The sequence below is a fragment of the Schistocerca nitens genome, chromosome 2, assembly GCF_023898315.1.
Source record: "Schistocerca nitens isolate TAMUIC-IGC-003100 chromosome 2, iqSchNite1.1, whole genome shotgun sequence".
In the NCBI taxonomy this organism is placed as follows: Eukaryota; Metazoa; Arthropoda; class Insecta; order Orthoptera; family Acrididae; genus Schistocerca; species Schistocerca nitens.
In genome coordinates this window covers 363,063,734-363,082,053 of record NC_064615.1, presented here as the reverse complement: position 1 = coordinate 363,082,053, position 18,320 = coordinate 363,063,734, and the positions used below count along the sequence as shown (strand labels likewise).

Below are 18,320 nucleotides of genomic sequence, written 5' to 3'. Positions count from 1 at the left end.
GGTACCAGAGCAACATGCGCAAAGTCAGCTGCCATCAATGCCATCTTTAACCCAACATTTATTTCCCTCGCAGCTTCTTTAAGACATGGTTAATCATGATGTCAGAACAGCTCGACAAAGTATACAGTAGTGCCACAAGTCACGAAAGCTATCATGTTCAGATCACACCACCTAAGTCTTATGCCCCCCTCCCCTGTCCAAATGGTTTCCCACCGACTCAATATCACTGCATGGTACTCTTTTGAAAAATCCTTGTATAAAGACCCTAAGTCCTCTATCATTTAAATTACCCCTGCATTATCTTTGAAAATGCTGGTGGCCTGGTAAGTTGACCCAAAGCTTTCATGCAACTGAGGACCTACAAATTGCCCATGACTGCTACCTGGCAGCAGCACTTTCTTCTTCCTAACGTTTGGACATTCTTATGCTTTCTGATCTTGGTTGAAATGTGGTGCAAGCTCCTTTCTCATTGTCCTACCTGAGGCTCTTCTCCACTTGCATCTGGCAGTGGTAGATATCTGTTTTAGCGTGGATAGTTTATTACCGGATCATGTTCTCTTTCTCCGTTCCTTTTTACTGGCTGCCAGTTCCCAACCACCTGCTTTTCCTCCGTCTACCTCGGTCCTTATCAGTTCCTTTCTTTCTTCCTCCAGCTGTGCCTGAGGGACCATTCCTGCTCCTTGGTCACAATGGTCCTGCTTTGTACTCTGCAGTTCCAGGAGAGAGCCTCTTTTGTTTTAATGTTCTCCACTATTAGCTAAACTAATATGTAAAATCAAAGTTTGTGGAGAATATTCAGTTGTGACTGGATTACACATCACCTTAAATTCTAGCAAAGATGTTATCACATGCAGAGGCTAATACACAAAGATGTAAAAAAACTCGAGGAAGATTGTGAATATGTCGACGTGACTGGCTCTAGCCGTACCATCTCCAGGAAGTCCAAACATTACAGGAGGAGGACCACCCACAAAGGGTACAGTTTGCACAGTGATATTTACAACAGTGGATTCTCCACCCACAACTTACTACAAAGCTGGGGACAAATCCCCTTAATTCATTACCGTATAACATATCCAACATTTCTCACTCATGGTCAGTTTTGACGGAAGAATCGAGATTAACCAGGAAGATCGTATTAAGTTTGTCCAGGACGTGAGTTTATTTGTATGTAAACAAACATGACATGTGTTTTGTACTGTTGCCACTGTTTTTGTACTGATTTAGAGATATAATGACAGAGGAATGAATTAGTAGTTGTTTTGTTTTGAGAGAATTCGTGTTACGAAAGTCATTTGGTTAGACTGTTAAATGTTTACAATTTGGAAAACTTAAGACTAGCTCGCATCTATCCAACTAATAACTAGCACAAAATGTGTTCAGAAATACTATTCAGAACCATTTAATTGCACTTTTAAAGTGATAGTAGACACTAAAGAAACAAGAAGCGGTCTTCTTCTTCTTCTTTTTTTTTTTTTTTTTTTTTTTTTAAAAAAATTAGGAAAATATAAATAGAATTTTCAAGTTTACAAGACACAAAATGTGTCTTTCTTTCTTTTTTTTCCTTTTTTTAAATTAAGGTTATCTGATATTTACTACTCACTGATATTAATAGCTTGTCATTCACTAAAACAACCCATTGTGTGTATTATTGTGGTCATCCACATTTACATTACTCCGCAAGCCACATAACGATGTGTGGCTAAGAGTACTTCTAGTACAACTAACTGATCCCATCTTCCCTGTTCCACTCATGAATGGTACATGGGAAGAAAGTCAGTAGCCTCTGTAATAGATCTAATTTTGTGAATTTTCTCGTTGTGGTCATTTCGTGTGATGTAAGTGAGAAGGAGTAATATGTAGTCCAACTCTCTCCAGAAAATGCTCTTTCAAAATTTCAGTAATAAACATCTCTGTGATGCACAACACCTCTCAGATAATATCTGCCACTGGAGTTTGTTGAGCATCTCTGTAATGCTCTTCCATAGACTAAATGATCCCAAAACATGCTGTTCTTTGCCGTATATTCTCTATTTCTTCTATCAGTCCTACCTGAGAAGGATCCCATGTTGATGAACAGATGAACAGTACTCAATAATCTGTCCAACAGCTGCCTTATAAGCCACTTCCTTTGTGAATGAGTTAAATTTCCTTAAGATTCTTCCCTTGAATCTCAGTGTGGCACCTGCCTTTCCTACTATTTGTTTTATGTGGTTGTTCCACTTAATGTCGTTCTGGATAGTTATTCGTAGATATTTTACGGTAGATACCGTTTCCAGCAGTTTGTCATCCATGGTGTAGCTTACAGTAGTGGATTTCTTTTCCTATGTATGTGCAATATGTTCGATTTATTCACGTTCCGAGTCAGCTGCCAGAACCTGCACTATCCATCAATCGTGTGCAGGTTGTTCAGCAAATGGATACTGTCTTCCAGCATTGCTACTTTCCTTCAGACAGCTGCATCATCTGCGAACAGACTTAGAGAGCTTCCAATGCTTGCTACTAGAACATTTATATATGTTGTAAAAAGTAATGGCCCTACACACTTCCTTGGGGTACTCCAGAACTTACCTTTATATCTGTTGATTTTGTTCTATTAAGGGCAACATGTTGAGGTATACTCACAAGGAAGTCTTGAATCCAGTCACAAATTTGGTTCAGTACTCAATAAGATTGTATTTTTTTAAAACTAACTGGCAGTGTGAGACAGTGTCAAATACTTGCCTCAAGTCAAGGAATGTGGCATCATCCTGAGTGCTGTTGTCTACAGCACTTTGGATTTCATGGAGGAGCAGAGAGAGCTGAGTTTCACAAAATCTTTCTTTGTCGAAACCATGTTGATTTTTACAGAGGAGATTTTCATTGTCATAATCCTTGAGCATAAAATGTGTTCCACAATTCTGTAACAGGTTGATGTCAACAATATAGGCCTATAATTTGTGCATCTATCATATCACCATTTTTGAAAATGGGGATAACCTGCAATTTTTCCATTCGCTAGATACCTTTTGTGGTATATAATAAACTGCTGCTAGAAAGGGAGCAAGTTCTGTCACATAATCTTTGTAGCATCTTGTAGATATTGCATCTGGTTCCGTTGTTGTTCCATTACTAAGCAATTGTAATTGCTTTCCTGTTCCACGATCAGTTGTCTCAATATCTACCACTTCAACATTCATACATTGACTGAAGTTACACTCTTCCACTGTGAAACAATTTTGGAAGACCAAATTCAGTATTTTGACACTCTCTCTGTTACCTGCCAATTTTATGCCAGTATGGTCTCTGAGGGAATAAACAGAGGATTTCAAACCATTCACTGATTTTACAAAAGACTGACCTCTAAGCATTTTTACTCAGATCGGTTGACAAAATTTTGCTTTTGAAGTCACTGGATGCTTTTTCATTGCTCTCCTTACACTCGTTCTAGCTTTGTTCAGCTTCTGGTTGTCAGCTGGGTTTTGACTTCTCTTGACTCTGTGATGAAACTCTATTTGTTTATGTTGCAATTTTTTAACACAGCTATCAAACCATGATGGTTCTTTCCCAACCCTTAAGACCTTGCTCAGAACATACTTGTCAGAGTTTTGAATTTTTTTCTATTTGTGCTACACATCTTCATCCTCATCACTGAATATTTGATGCTAACTACTCAGATGCTCTGCAGTTTGTATCCTGTCACTCTCGCTAAGCAAAAATATCTTCCTACATTTCTTAAAATTCCTTGTAAAACCCATAGTCATCGTTGCTATCACAGACTCATGATTACTGATACGTTCCTCTATGTTAATTGATTTGATTAGTTCAGGTCTGTTTGTTGCTATGAGAAGTTACCTTCACGAGTTGGCTTTCTAATTACGTGCTGGAAGTAATTTTTGGACAAGACATTCAGAACAATCTCACATGAATCCTTGTCTCTTGAAATAGTTTTGATAGTTTGACTCTCTTCGCCTGGCAATTTGAAGTCCCCCCCCCCCCTTCTCCATTACAGTGGAATGACCATGAAAAAAGTTAAAAGTTACTAAAGATGTTCTGCAAGTCCTCTAGAAAGTGCTCTCCCACTACACTCCTGACCCAGGTGATCTCTAAAAGCATCTGATTATCATTTTTACTGACCTTTAATGCTTAGCTTCACTCACATTAATCCACATTCAGAAGAAATGATAACCTCACTAGATATTATTGAGTTCTTTACTGCACTAAATATACCACCACGATTGATGAATAATCTACCCTTAGAATAAATATTCCACTCTGAACTTAGGATTTTATTGCTACTCACTTTTGGTCTCAACCAACTTTTTGTTCTTAATTCTTATCTGGGCATTATAACATTCATAAGCTATATTTATTCTGGGACCTTCCCGTGGATGCTCCTGCAGTTTACTGATATTGTATTAATCTATTCTATATTTGATCTGTGAGGACGAGCATTCTCTGAGAATGTTGTGGCTGTTGTAACTTCAGTTTTGGCATGCATTTCATCTCTGATCCCAAGGGTGGTGTGTGTGTGTGTGTGTGTGTGTGTGTGTGTGTGGGCGCGCGCGCGCGTGTGTGTGTGCGTGTGTGTGTGCGCGCGTGTGTGCGGGGAGGGGGGGGGGGGCCTCAGGATTTCTCTAACCTAAAAAAAATCACTATGTGCATGTTATCCTAGTAGCCACTTTCTGTGTGTATTGGTGCCTGATCTGTTATGGAGAATTCTAAAATTCTGCAGCCATTAGTGGTCACAAAATTCGCATCCAATATCATCACAGAGTTGTCTGAGCCTCTTGTTTAGACCTTCCACTCTGCTCCAAAGCAGATGCCTGCAATAGACCCTGCGTACAATGCTACAAATAGCTTAGCCTGCACTCAGTGTGCAATGCTTGTTGCATTCACCAAATCAGCCATTCACTGAAAGGAGCTGAGGACTAAATTTCTCTGCTGAAAATGGATGTATGAGCAGTTACTTTTTATTGGAAACTGTGCTTACACAAAGAATACTGTAGTAATTAAATATGCAAATGCAAAGGCACTGATCGAAACTCTATGTTGTGCACTAACATGAGATTTAAACGTAGTCAGTGACATGACTCTTCTGGTGGCAGAAGAACTGCATGAGGAAGTAGCCTCACACAAAGATATGCACTGAAATTTACGCAAACACAAAATCTTACCAGTAATTTGGTAAACACTAGTCAACCCTGTAAAATATCCAGGTACAGTTCACTTCTTTGTGGAAGAACTTTGGGGAGGGGAGGGGAGGAACTAAATTACTTTGTATCAGACACCTTCCTGATGCACTTACTCTCATCGTTTGATGGTTATGATGATCAGAACTGATCACCACCAATAGAAATTAAAAAAAGAAGCGAGTCAGACTGTTAACTATTTATTCTTAAATATGCACAGCTTTAGAGTTTGTAGGCTCATTTTTTAATTGGTCTTTTTTTTTGTATGTTGTATGAAATGAATTCATTCTTTCAGAATTTGTACTAAACTAACTTGATGGAATAAGTATTTAGTTCATTGAAAACACATAACCAGAAAAAGGCACAAAACTTGTGGATTATTCTGGATCTCTAAAAATTTCAATAAGACTAGGCTGGCTACTGTATCTTCTTGTCCATAAAATTGTAAAATTTACTGTCATAAAGATTTAATGACATCAGTAAACCTAGAAACTATTCCATCTTCATGGCTGACACCAGTCATTCAGCTGGATAAGGAGTCATTGTGACACTGCTATGTGTAGTTATTGACAAAAGTTTCTGCATCTTTCATACTTGTAAAGAGATAGACAATTTTTTCATTTAATTTGCAGTACACAAGCAAGTAGCATGCTACACGTTTCATTAAAAATAATCTTATACTTAGTATAATTTTATATTATGCATAATGACAATGATCATCCTATGTCAGGAATTTTGATCAGGCAACTGAAACATAATGGTAAGATTGATTGTATTTGTGTGCCATCAGCTGAAATCACCATAAGTACAAATCTCACTACTATCAAGTGATGGCAGATTGCTTTCCTTTCAGTAACAGAGACTTAAAAGAAATGAAATACCCCCATCTTCCTCTGTCTCCCTCGATATGGGGTCATAGATTACTAGGCTCCATTCCCTCCAGCCCAGCCCTTTCTATCTCATTTGCTAGATAAAGGTTACTCATGGCTCATAAAGGCAGTGATTTTGTCATATTTTGCTTTTGTTCATCTGCTCCCACTGGTTAAGAGGAGTTCTTTGTATCATTATTTGGATGAAATGTCATTTTTGACTGTTTTTCCTTTGTGGATGATTAATACTTGAATTTTACAGGTTCTGCAATTAATTCACGAGCGACCAAACATTTGTCGCAATCTGCATCTTCCTGCACAGAGTGGAAGCACGAAAGTTCTAGAACGCATGCGACGTGGCTACTCTCGTGAAGCCTACCTTGAACTAGTGAATCATGTTCGTCAAATGGTTCCAGGAGTTGCACTATCCAGTGATTTTATTTGTGGCTTTTGTGGTGAGACAGAAGAAGAATTTCAAGAAACTCTTGATCTGATCAAAAGAGTGAAATACAATACAGCTTTCCTGTTTCCATACAGCATGAGAGAGGTATGATGTTACTGCATATTTTTCTTTGTTTTTGTCCTTAAATGTTGAACAGAAACAGCTCAATATATTTAAAATAACATAAGTTTTACCAAAGCGTGACCTTCATTTACATTGAAAATAGTTACGGTAAATGGAAGAATAATAATGATGGTGACTTAAATCCGGTGAAGGAGAGATATCCCTGTGAAAAGAAGTATCAGTCCATAGGCTGGAGCCAATTTTCTTAACTTGCATGATGACTGTTAATGAAGGAGTTACAGTGTAACTGTTCATACTAGGATGAATCATCATTTTCAACTGGTAAATTTCTACCAATAGCCTACCCAGAAATTTTCAATTTGCTGTCAATTCTGTAAATATTACGATCTGTAAAGAGACATGTCATGTGCAGCAATTCAGGTCTTTGAAATTAAAATTTTGTGTGCATCTTCAGTGGCTATGCAACATAATTGCAATCTTGACTGCACATTACTGTAAAGCGCCATTAATGAATTACTGTGGATTATTACTTCAGACATTGTGCCTTTTAAAAGATATGTTTCAAATGCTGATTTGGATTGAAAAGGGAGACAAATATTGTCCTTATTGATGAGGTAGAATGTGACTGGTCACTGTTTTAAAAACAGTTAGCACCTGTGTTGGCCACTGGACTTAGCCTTCTGTCTCTTGAGTCAGATCCTCACATTCTCCTAGCACTTCTCCACTTCTGCTAAACAACCATTCACTGCCTCCCTACACAACCAGCTTGGCCACATTCTCCTGATCATGGCAGCTCTGTCTTTTATCATTGCCTGAAATGATGCATATCCTCCTCAAGACGCTTCATACACTGCCTGAAATATAATTCCACTTCTCACACAACTTGTGTAATATGCCAGTGAGCCTTTATGCATCTCTTTCCGTGAACTACCTTTCACAAGTCTCATTCTGCTGAGAATGGTCCAGGTTTAACAAAGGGAAGTTAAGGGTTGGTCCTTTGACTTTCACCGAACTTAATAGTACTTGAGGGTCAGTGACTCAATATCAATTTCCTAAAGAAGTACAACGCACTTCTGAGGCTCAGTTGCCATCAGTTGCAGTTAATCACTGCAAATGCGTGTTCTTATTGCACAAGTTCCAATCTACTGCTCACCCACCATCTATTGGTTTAGAAAAGAAATTTCATTAGCAAAAGACTATGCTCTTCCTGCCTCAAAGTTTACTTCATTTATTCAGAAATTCATAATGGAAGAAGTTCTACACTTTCCAGTCATGTTAATGCGACCTCCTGTCAGAAACCTGAATAACCACCGTTTGCAGTGTGGACCGCTGTGAGACATGCAGGAAGACTGTCAGTGAGGTTGTGGAAGATACTGAAAGGGATATTGAGCCCTGCAGACTGCAATGATGTGGCCAGCTGCTCTAGCTTTCTTGGTTGACAACCCATTGCATGAACATCCTGATCGAGGTCGTCTCACAGATTCTTGATTGAGTTAGGTTTAAATTCAGGGAGTTTGATTTCCAGAGGAATACAGTAAACTTGGTGCTCTTGGAACTATGCATGTACCCAGCAAACCGTGTGACATGTTGCATTGTCCTTCTGGTAGATGCCATCATGCCGAGAAAAAAAGCAAATTGCGTGTAGGGATGGACATGGTCCCAAAGGATAGATGCATACTTGTGTTGGTCCATTGTGCCTCCAGTAACAATATTTTTTGCCTTTATTTGTATTCTATTTATTATTAGTTATTAATTGTTTAAAAATAAATTAAAATTTGTTACAGATATGAGGTATACCTTATTGTTAAATGAATGTTTTCTTCTTCTTCTTCTTCGGTCTTTATCCCATATTTATGTTGGGTCGGCCTGTTAAATCTCGATTTGGCATGTTAATTCTGCAAGGTGGTTGGATGCCTTTCAAGTTGTTAACAGCCCAATACATCTGCTATGGCAGAACACAGCATCAACACTGGTCTCACTGTGGAACATGAAAATGTCAAAATTCCAATGTCGTCTTCATCGTTCTGGGTGAAAGAAGCAGTTAAAATTTGCTGGGCAAAGAATTTAATTGACAGAGATCGCAGTTTCAACATGGACAAATCATGGAATCTAGTGCTTTATTTAATAAACTTGCAAAGATGTTGCTACAGTGCAGTTAATAATGATACTCTTATATCCCAGCATGGTCAACCATGTAGCAGCAGACTCTATTTATGTGTACTCTTTACCACCAATCAGTGGCTCTGGTGCTTATGTAGCTGTGATTTTAAATGATGGAATGTGTACTGTAGCTTCAGTCTGTCAGCTCACAATGAAGATGGCTGGATGGTATACAACCAGAATATTAAAGGAAGAAATAAAGTTTATGTGGATGCATTCCCAAAATTTACTGGTTGAGTTATTGCACTGCAAAAACACGAAGATGCATTGTTACAGTAGTCTTCAACTAGTCATTTAATTTCCTGTGTCCTGTACCTACAAGACAGTTGTATTTCCAGTTAGGATAATAATACTGCAGTGAATTGTTATTACATTTTATTTTTATAAGTAGTATGGGATGCTTCTTATCCCTGTGATGAGGAGACACTGTAGCCACTAATCTTTGAGATACTGTGGCTAGATCCCTCTGTGTAGTTCCGTGGTAATACACCAGGTTATTTAGTTGGCATATATAACACTGCCACGTAGTTAGTCAGCCCAATACTCAAACATATATAACAAAGGTAGTGATATACATGTAAATGAGATGTTTTTATGATTTATTTCAGTTGCCCGTAACTTCACTGTTTGACAAATATTCCAGTATTCATTAAATAAATTACTATTCACACTTTCAGTGTTTGACAGTCTCACTTGTTTTTAAGTTGTAGAAAATCTGCATGTTTTATTACTTGTATGGCTGATGTAATTTCTTGCAAACATTTTGTCAGTATGAAGAAATTATAAAGAATTCTGATAGAGGCAATTATATTAGGTTTCAACGAGAGTGATATAAATCGTTGTGGGTTATCGAGAAATATCAGTTCATTATTGATTTTGAAAAGCTGAGAAATTCATGTTTTTGTCCTATCATTTTGCATTGAGAGCTCTCCATTTAGATAGTTGTGACAGTGAATAATGTAATATCTTACAGGATTGAAGTGCCCCTCACAAGGACACAGAAAAAACAGTAATCTAGTTTCAAACAGTTTATTGACAGTAAAAATACATCTGCTTCAAGAATAAGTAAAAAAGTACAAAATATAGTGTCTCATTATGTACAGGTACAGAAGCTTGACAGAGCTGCTATCTAAAAGTCGCCAGTCTGTTTGTAGTATGTGGTAAAACCACTAGGAGCTTTGTAGGAAAATGCATCAGCAGGGAAATAATCCAAGATCCAAAAATGTCATCCTCATTAGGTCCAACACAGGCACAGAAAAGTCTATCGCTAATGCAGTCTGAGTCCGCAAAGGAAATGGCGATGAAAGCTGTGAACAGCGGTGATGGTCCCTACGAGGGGCTTTGAGAGCATCCTGAGATGATGAAGTGAGTAGCACCTGCCCAGAGGCCACAAGAGGCTCTAAAATCAGAAGAACTGTCTTGTGTAGTCGATGCATCGGCCTTTATAGTTGCCAGTGGCGGAATACACGTAATACTATTTTCTTGTCACGTATTGTGCAGATATGAATAGGTTCCTCAGAAGTTGCAACTGTCAGTGCTGGTGTCCAGTCATGACTGAGACATGGAGAGCTCACAATCCTGTCTGATCAAAGCTCTTTGCCTGATGACAACTCAAAACCATAATCTCAATTTGATGTAAGAGCTTCACTCACCACCAGCCGACAGTTTTAATGTGCCAAGACATTTCATCTCATTCTGCTGCTGACGACATTCATTTTGGTAAGTGACAGGTGTCAGATCAGTGGAGGTATATTGAGAAATCACAGTTTGTGTGTAAAAGAGGGTGCTTATAAAATTCTTTTTTGATCTGTACTGTTGTCTCATATTTTAGTAAGTCTATACTGTAGTCTCACATTTTAGTAAATGTTAACTGTAGATTAGCGCAGTCTGTAGCTCAGTCATCCCTTCTCTTGATTGACCAGCTGCAAAGCTCAGTAAGATGCCAACTTCCAATGGTGACACATCAGGAGACTGGCAAGTTACATATTTAGCATTCTCTTCATTATAGTTACTTCTGTGTTGGTAGTACTAGGATGGATAGGAGGTGTACGTGCTGTGTGCAGATATAGAAGGATCTGGCTGCAGTTCACGAACAGCTGAAAGTGCTTTTGACATGGTCAGCTATCTTCAGGCTGCTGCCTTCGGGTATAGTGGTGGCAGGGAAACTGGCACGTCACATAGGACACCTCAGATGTCGCGTCTTTCGCCCATGGACTATGCTCCCGAGGGATGACATGACACCAGAGAATGCACACTCAAAAACAGATTGTTGTGTCTCTTCTCTGAATTGATCATAGCATGGCTGACCATCATTTCAGCATTCGACACTGGTTTCTATTAATCACAGCAAGGACACCACAAAACATGTTTTTGTCTATTTTATTTGCATTTGAAGTGAAACAGTGTAATTTTAGCCCAACTTCCAGCTTGCGTTCAAAGAGAAATGGCATATTTTTAGTGGAATTTCCAGCTTAAATTCAAAGAGAAATGGTGTAATTTTGGTGCAATATTTACAGAGTGCTGTAGCACATTAGTGCATGTTAACTGACAGCCATTGACTTTTACTACTTCTCAGTATAATTCCCATGAATATTACTACACTTGCCCCAGTGATGATCTGTGCCTACTTATACCTGACGCAAAGAAGATTTTGCCTTGTTTGAGCCACATAAAACATGAGAGATTCTTGAGGAGCAGTTGATGTGATGGTACCTTGGCCAAGTGGTCTTGTTCACTGACTGGCAATTTCAATGGCTTGGGTTCATGGGTTCATTTCCTACTGGTACCATAGAGAGAGAGAGAGAGAGAGAGAGAGAGAGAGAGTTTCCCTTCGCAGTATTAAAGAATTAATTATCAAATTATATCTATTTAAACAGTTCAATTGATATACATAAAATTAATATATTCACTTTAGTTACGATTACTATCCTTGTAGGACAAAAGGCTATTAATGGTGTTAAAAAAAGTGAGTATATGAATAACTTTAGTATGGAAGTATTTTCTGTAGATGATCCGCTAAAGAGGCCATTTTCTAGTAGATCCATGTAGGAGAAAGTGAGATTTAAAGAGTTAGATCTCCTCCAAACGTAAATCTAACAGGAGGGCGTGGACTGAGGCTCACTGATTTGGCTCAAACTATGTGAGTAGATGCCCTTTTCAAGTTCCTGGAATATTTTACCTGAGTTGACCATAAGAAAAGGTGAAAGCTCTATAAAAATTTACATGTGGAGTGTGAGGGATTTTTGAGCAGTAATTTATATATTGGCTTGGTAGCGCAGTGGTCAGGTGCACCAACTGCCAATTTGTTCGTACAGGTTCTGTTCCGAATGCTACCCTAACCATTTATTTTCCATACCTAAAAATGTTAAATGACTAATTATAAAATTTAAATATATTTAAACAGTTCATTATGTAGATGAAAAATTAATATATTCAATTTAGTGATTACTGTCCCTCTAAGTCAAAAGTCTGTAATTGCACGTTGTATTCCACGAGTAAATTTTGCAAGAGCTGCCCCTGGTTAGTATAAAAATACCTTTTTTTACTTTAATTTGTGTCTTTAATTACTGTATGTCTCTCATAGTTGTAGGTGACTTTAAACTACTGAGTGTAGACTGGGATGTCTATGGATTCATTGCAATTGGTATGGACAGGCAATTTTGAGAAATGCTATCGAACATGTCTTTCAAAAATGCATTGAGCAGCTAGTTTGATACCACATACACAACGCAAATGTTTCAGACCTTGTTGTTACAAAGAGGCCTGACCTTATTGGCAGCATCAGTATAGAGATGGGGATTAGTGATCAAGATGTCATCATAGCAACAGCATTTACTAAAGTAAAATCTGTAAATAAGGTTAGAAGAGATTTTTGGTAAAAATAGCAGATAAACTTTTGTTAACATCCCACTTAGACTACCTAAGTACAAAATTTAGTTCCACTATTATGGACGTAGAGGAATTATGGGGAAAGTTTAAATTGATAGTAAATCTTTCTCTGAAGAAGTATGACACTAGGAAGTGGATTAAGCACAGAAAAGATCCTACTTTGTTTAGTGAGAAAATTTGGAAAATGCTGAGCAAGCAGAGACTGTTGGATTCTTGATTCAAAATAGAACACGCAAATGATGACAGCCCAATATAGCAAAAATTCATGCAATTTTAAAAAGATCGATGCATGAAGCCGACAACTACCACCACTGTCATACCTCAGCAAAAGATCTTGCCGAGAACCCAAGAAAACTCTAGCCCTATGTAAAATCGCTAAGCAGGTCGAAAGCTTCTATCCAGTCACCTGTTGATCAGTCTGATGTGCCAGTAGAAGACAGCCAAAAGAAAGCACAAAGTTTTAAATTTTACTTTTAAGAAATCATTCATGCAGGAGGATTGGACAAACATAATATTGTTTGGCTGTCACACAGACTTCCATATGGTGGACATACTAAAATGGATCCTTGGCAAAGAGAAGCTCCTGAAAGAGTTGAAAACACATAAGTCGTCAAATCTGGATGGAATGTAGATTTGATTTCACAGACATTGGGCCCTTACTTAACTTGCATTTATCACATATCTTTTGCCCAGTGCAGAATCCCAAGTGACTGGAAAAAATCACAGATGACTCCTATATATAAGAAGGGCAAAAGAATGGACCTGCCAGAAGTAACATCTGTTTGCTGCAGAATTCTTGAACATTTTCTCAGTTTGAATATAATAAATTTCCTTGAGATGGAAGAGCTTCTGCCCACAAATCAGCACAGTTTAGAAAGCATTCCTTGTGTGAAACTCAGCTTGCCCCTTCACACTTTATATTCTGCAAACCCTGGATGAAGGGCAACAGGCAAATTCCATATTCCTACACTTCCTGAAAGCATTTCATATGATGCCCCACTGCAGACTGTTAATGAAGGTCTGATCATATGGGCTAGGTTCCTGGATATGTGCGTGGCTCAAAGACTTCGTAAGTAATAGAATCCAGTACATTGTCTTTGATGAAGAGTGTTCATCAGAGACAAGTGTATCAATAGGAGTGGCACAGGGTAATGTGATTGGGCTGATCTTATTCTCTATATACAGAAATGTCTGACAGACAGGGTAAGTAGCAGTCTGTGGCTGTTTGCTAATGATGCTGTGGTGTACAGGAAGATGTCGTCTTTGACTGATTGTCGGGGGATATGAGATGACGTCACCAAAGTTTCTAGTTTGTTTGATGAATGACAGCTTGCTCTAAATGTAGAAAAATGTAAATTAATGCGGATGAGTAGGGAAAACAATCCCAGAATCAAATGCAGCATTAGTAGTGTGCAGCATTAGGCATAACATTGCAGAGCAACATGAAATGGAATGAGCATGTGGGGACAGTAGTAGGAAATGTGAATGGCCGACTTTGTGTTCTTGTGACAATTTCAGGAAAATGTAGCTCATCTATGAAGGAGATCGCTTATAGGATGGTGGTGGGACCCATTCTTGAGTTCTGCTAGTGCGTTTGGGATCCCCACCAGGCCAGAGAACACATTGAACCAGTTCAGAGGTGTGCTGTTAGATTGTGTTACCAGTAGGTTCAGTTGATATGTGAGTACTACAAAATCCGTGGAGGGAAAATGACATTCTTTTCCCAAAACAGTATGGAGAAAAATTAGAGAACTCATATTTGTAGCTGACTTCAGAATGAGGTAAATGCACCAACGTATGTTTCCCATAATTAATATGCAGGTAAGATAAATTAGAGCTCATACGGAGACATATAGGCAGTTGTTTTTCCCTCACTCTATTTGTGAATGAGACAGTAAAGGAAATGTTTGTGGTAGTGGTGCAAAGCACCTACTGGCTTGCAGAGTATGTGTGCAGATGTTGATGTAGCTACTGGAATACTGCTTAAATGTGTATGTGACCAGTATTAAATCTAACAGATAGAGGACTTTGAAAGACTTCAAATGAGAGCTACAGTGGTCGAAGGAAGAAAGATTGGATTTAATGTTCCATCGACAACAAGGTCATTATAGATGGAGCACAGGCTCAGAATGTGTCAAGGATGGGAAATGAAATTGGCCGTGCCCTTTCAAAGGACCCATCCTATTGTGTGCATGAAGCGATTTAGGGAAATAACAAAAAAACTAATTATGGATGGCTGGATGCAGGTATGAACTGACATCCTCCTGTCCAGTGTGGTAACCACTGCAGCGGCTCACTCAGTGTGGCCAAAGGGCTGTGGCACTGTTCGAAGGAGTCAGCGAAATTTGGACAAATCTTAGGATGTAGACCATTAAATGATCTGCACAAATATTATAAAAATACGCCAAGAAAATTCAAGGGATAAATTTTCACCATGGAATCTGTGAGTATTTTTCAGTCTCTTATACAGGGTGTCCCAGCTATCTTGTAAACCCAAAATATCTCTGGAACAATAACAGCTATTGGAAAACGACTTTCACCGGTATCAATGTAGGGCTGGGGCCCATGAATGTACATATTTGGAAACATTCTAAAACGAAAGCATATGTGTTTTTTAACACAAACTTATGTTTTTTTTTTTTTTTTTTTTTTTTTTTTTTTTTTTTTTTTTTTTTTTTAATGGACCTCCTATATTTTTTCTTCAGCAATCCATAGCATGACAAAGCACATACACAATGGCGTTGATTGCATCCCAATATTCCCATTACATCCCGAGATATTAAGACATGAAGTTGACGCTTGAAACACCCGACATGTGCTGCTAGCGCACGTCCTGAGGCTCAGGCGTGAACCCCATGCTGCCCGTAATCGCGATGTGATTGACATGCGTAATCACACTTCCATACTTATCAAGAGGTCCGAAACAAATAATACGGTCTGCTGCCATCAACTCTCATAAGCACATAATGGTTTCCCTCTTGCACTCTTGCAGAGTGAACCAGTACCGATCGGTGTACACCCGTCAGGTTGTCTTATTTATCCTGCACACCCAAAATAAGGTTTATCTAATGTGTTATATGACCCATTGTGCCTGTCGCGCAGGGCCTGGCTTTACCTAGTCAAGTGTCCAACGTAGTTCCCATGACTGCCACAGTTACCACTTTGCCTTGTTTATGATTTGCGACCCATGAAAACTCCTGTACTTCACCACCCTCCGAGCATCCCATTTGTTGTTGCTTTGGCGTGCAGTACACCACTTGCCAGTGTAGTCATACATCAGAGTAATCTAGTGACGGCGCGGAGGTAGTACACATTGTGAATAAACGTTGTGTTGTGGAACTTATACTGTACAGTATAATGTACACACATGAAGATATGGTAGAAATGCTGCTGATCTATGGAGAATGTACGTTGACGGGAAATACGTTATGAGATTGCTTGTTTGTTGATAGTACTGTTAACGAACATTATGATTATTAAGTTAATATGTCTGTTTTCTACCCTACTCTACATACCTGTACTGTACCCTGTTGTAGGTGGACGAAATGCTGTTCAGACAGAACGACTGTACAGAAGACGATTCCCTGACAAGCCATCGCCTTCACGCCGGATGTTTGGTCATCTCACATCTCGTCTACGTGAAACGGGAAGCTTAAATCCAAGACCTCGACATCGTCCTAGAACACGCACGGATGAACGTGCTGAAGTTGCTGTGCTCGCTACCATAGCTGTAAATCCTCAAATCAGCACATGTCAAATTGAACGTGAAGTTAGTGTGTCGAAATCAAGTGCACAGCGTATTCTGAAACGTCATAAATTTCATCCTTACCATGTTCATTTACACCAGGATCTTCATGGAAATGACTTCTGCAATAGGGTAACATTTTGTCGGTGGGCTCAGCAAAAACTTCTGACTAATCCAAATTTTTTTGCAGATGTTCTCTTTACCGACGAGGCATCATTCTCCAACAAAGGAATTGTCAATATGAGGAATATGCATTATTGATCTGCAGACAATCCAAAATGGCTCCGTCAGGTAGAGCATCAACGTCCGTGGAAATTTAATGTTTGGTGTGGGATTATTGGAGATACCATTATCGGACCTTTCTTTATAAATGGCATCCAAAATGGCAGACAATACTCCAGATTTATACGACACAGTCTTCCTCTTCTCTTGGACACCGTACCTCTGAACCAGAGAATGGTCATGTGGTATCAGCATGACGGATGCCCTGCACATAACGCCTTATGAGCACGACGACTTCTGAACCGTAAGTTCCCTGGTAGGTGGATTGGACGAGGTGGCCCAGTTAGGTGGCCTGCCCGATCTCCGGACCTTACACCACTGGATTATTTTCTTTGGGGTGCAGTGAAGGATGCTGTTTACCAACATGAACCAACAACACCAGAGGGCATGAAGCAACGCATTATTGATGCTCGTACAGCCATCAAAGAGGAAACAGTAGCACGAAGTAGGGCATCCTTCATCCGCAGAGTGACCCTATGTATGCAAGCCAATGGGCATCACTTTGAGCATGAGATGTGAACGCTATGTTTAATATGTAGTGCTGGTATCACAGAGGAAGTTTCTACAAAGGGCCATTTTACCCAGTGATGTTAAGAAACATTTGTTTGCAACAATTTGTCATTTAACGCATTAGATAAGCATAACATTGATAATTATGTGATAATAAAACTAATTGGTTAAACATGTTTACATTCACCTTCTATGTCCTATCTGAACTTACCAAATCAAAACATTTTTACCTAAACAACGGTAAAACTTTTAGTCCACTTGCTCGTTTCACTAAAACCATCAACATGAATTTTACTATTATGAGTGAATGATTAACTGTCACTTGCGCTAGATCTGCAGTAAAGTAAAGTTTTAACGTTGAACGGTGTGGTGTCACCGCTAGACACCACACTTGCTAGGTGGTAACTTAAATCGGCCGCGGTCCTGTAGTACATGTCGGACCCGCGTGTCGCCACTGTGTAATCGCAAACCTAGCGCCACCACATGGCAGGTCACAAGACACGGACATGACCTCGCCCCAGTTGTACGGACGACATAGCTTGCGACAAGACGTATCACGTCTTCCTCTCATTTGCCGAGAGACAGATTAAATAGCCTTCAGCTAGTCCATCGCTACTACCTAGCAAGGCGCCATGTGTATCATTGCTAATTGCTTACTACTATGCAAGAGATGTATTTCAACAAGAACAAGACTACATTAAAGTTAAGTATATTAAAATCTCTCTTCGTTTCTTTATAGTTTTCATCCAGTCTCCTGTTTCAGAATTTACGCCCGTCTGCGTTAGTTTCGCGTGCACCTAGCCACTCATTGTGTCGAGACCTTAGGGAATCGACACAACAATATTTTGGCGCCGAGGAGTGGTGCCGCGCCCACGTTGCAGTCTTTGTGTTATACTTGCTCTAATTTGCTTGTGTCATGGCTTCGCCGCATTCTCCAGATGTACTGTCCGAATTTTTTCGCTTGCAGAATCAGCAGACGCAGGCGTTATTGGAAGCCCTTGGACAGCTCGTCCAGGGTCAACGTGCGCTGCAAACCGATGCGGCGGCAGCCGCTTCTTCGCTACCGCAGCCACACAACGCTGTCGCACCGCCATTTAGGCCCTTCGAGGCCACAACCGAAAGCTGGACTGAGTGGGCCGATCAGTTCAACTTCCACCTCACTGCTTATG

At 39.4% G+C, this 18,320-nt stretch overlaps 1 protein-coding gene across 1 annotated transcript in view; it reads left to right on the top strand.

The window, feature by feature from the left end:
• The window catches only part of LOC126236183 (CDK5RAP1-like protein), a 130,318-nt gene that overhangs the window by 65,637 nt on the left and 46,361 nt on the right, over positions 1–18,320 (top strand). Inside the window, exon 6 of the mRNA XM_049945283.1 lies at positions 6,303–6,587. Coding sequence (XP_049801240.1) covers positions 6,303–6,587 — 285 coding nt within the window. The remainder of the gene's footprint in view (positions 1–6,302; positions 6,588–18,320) is intronic.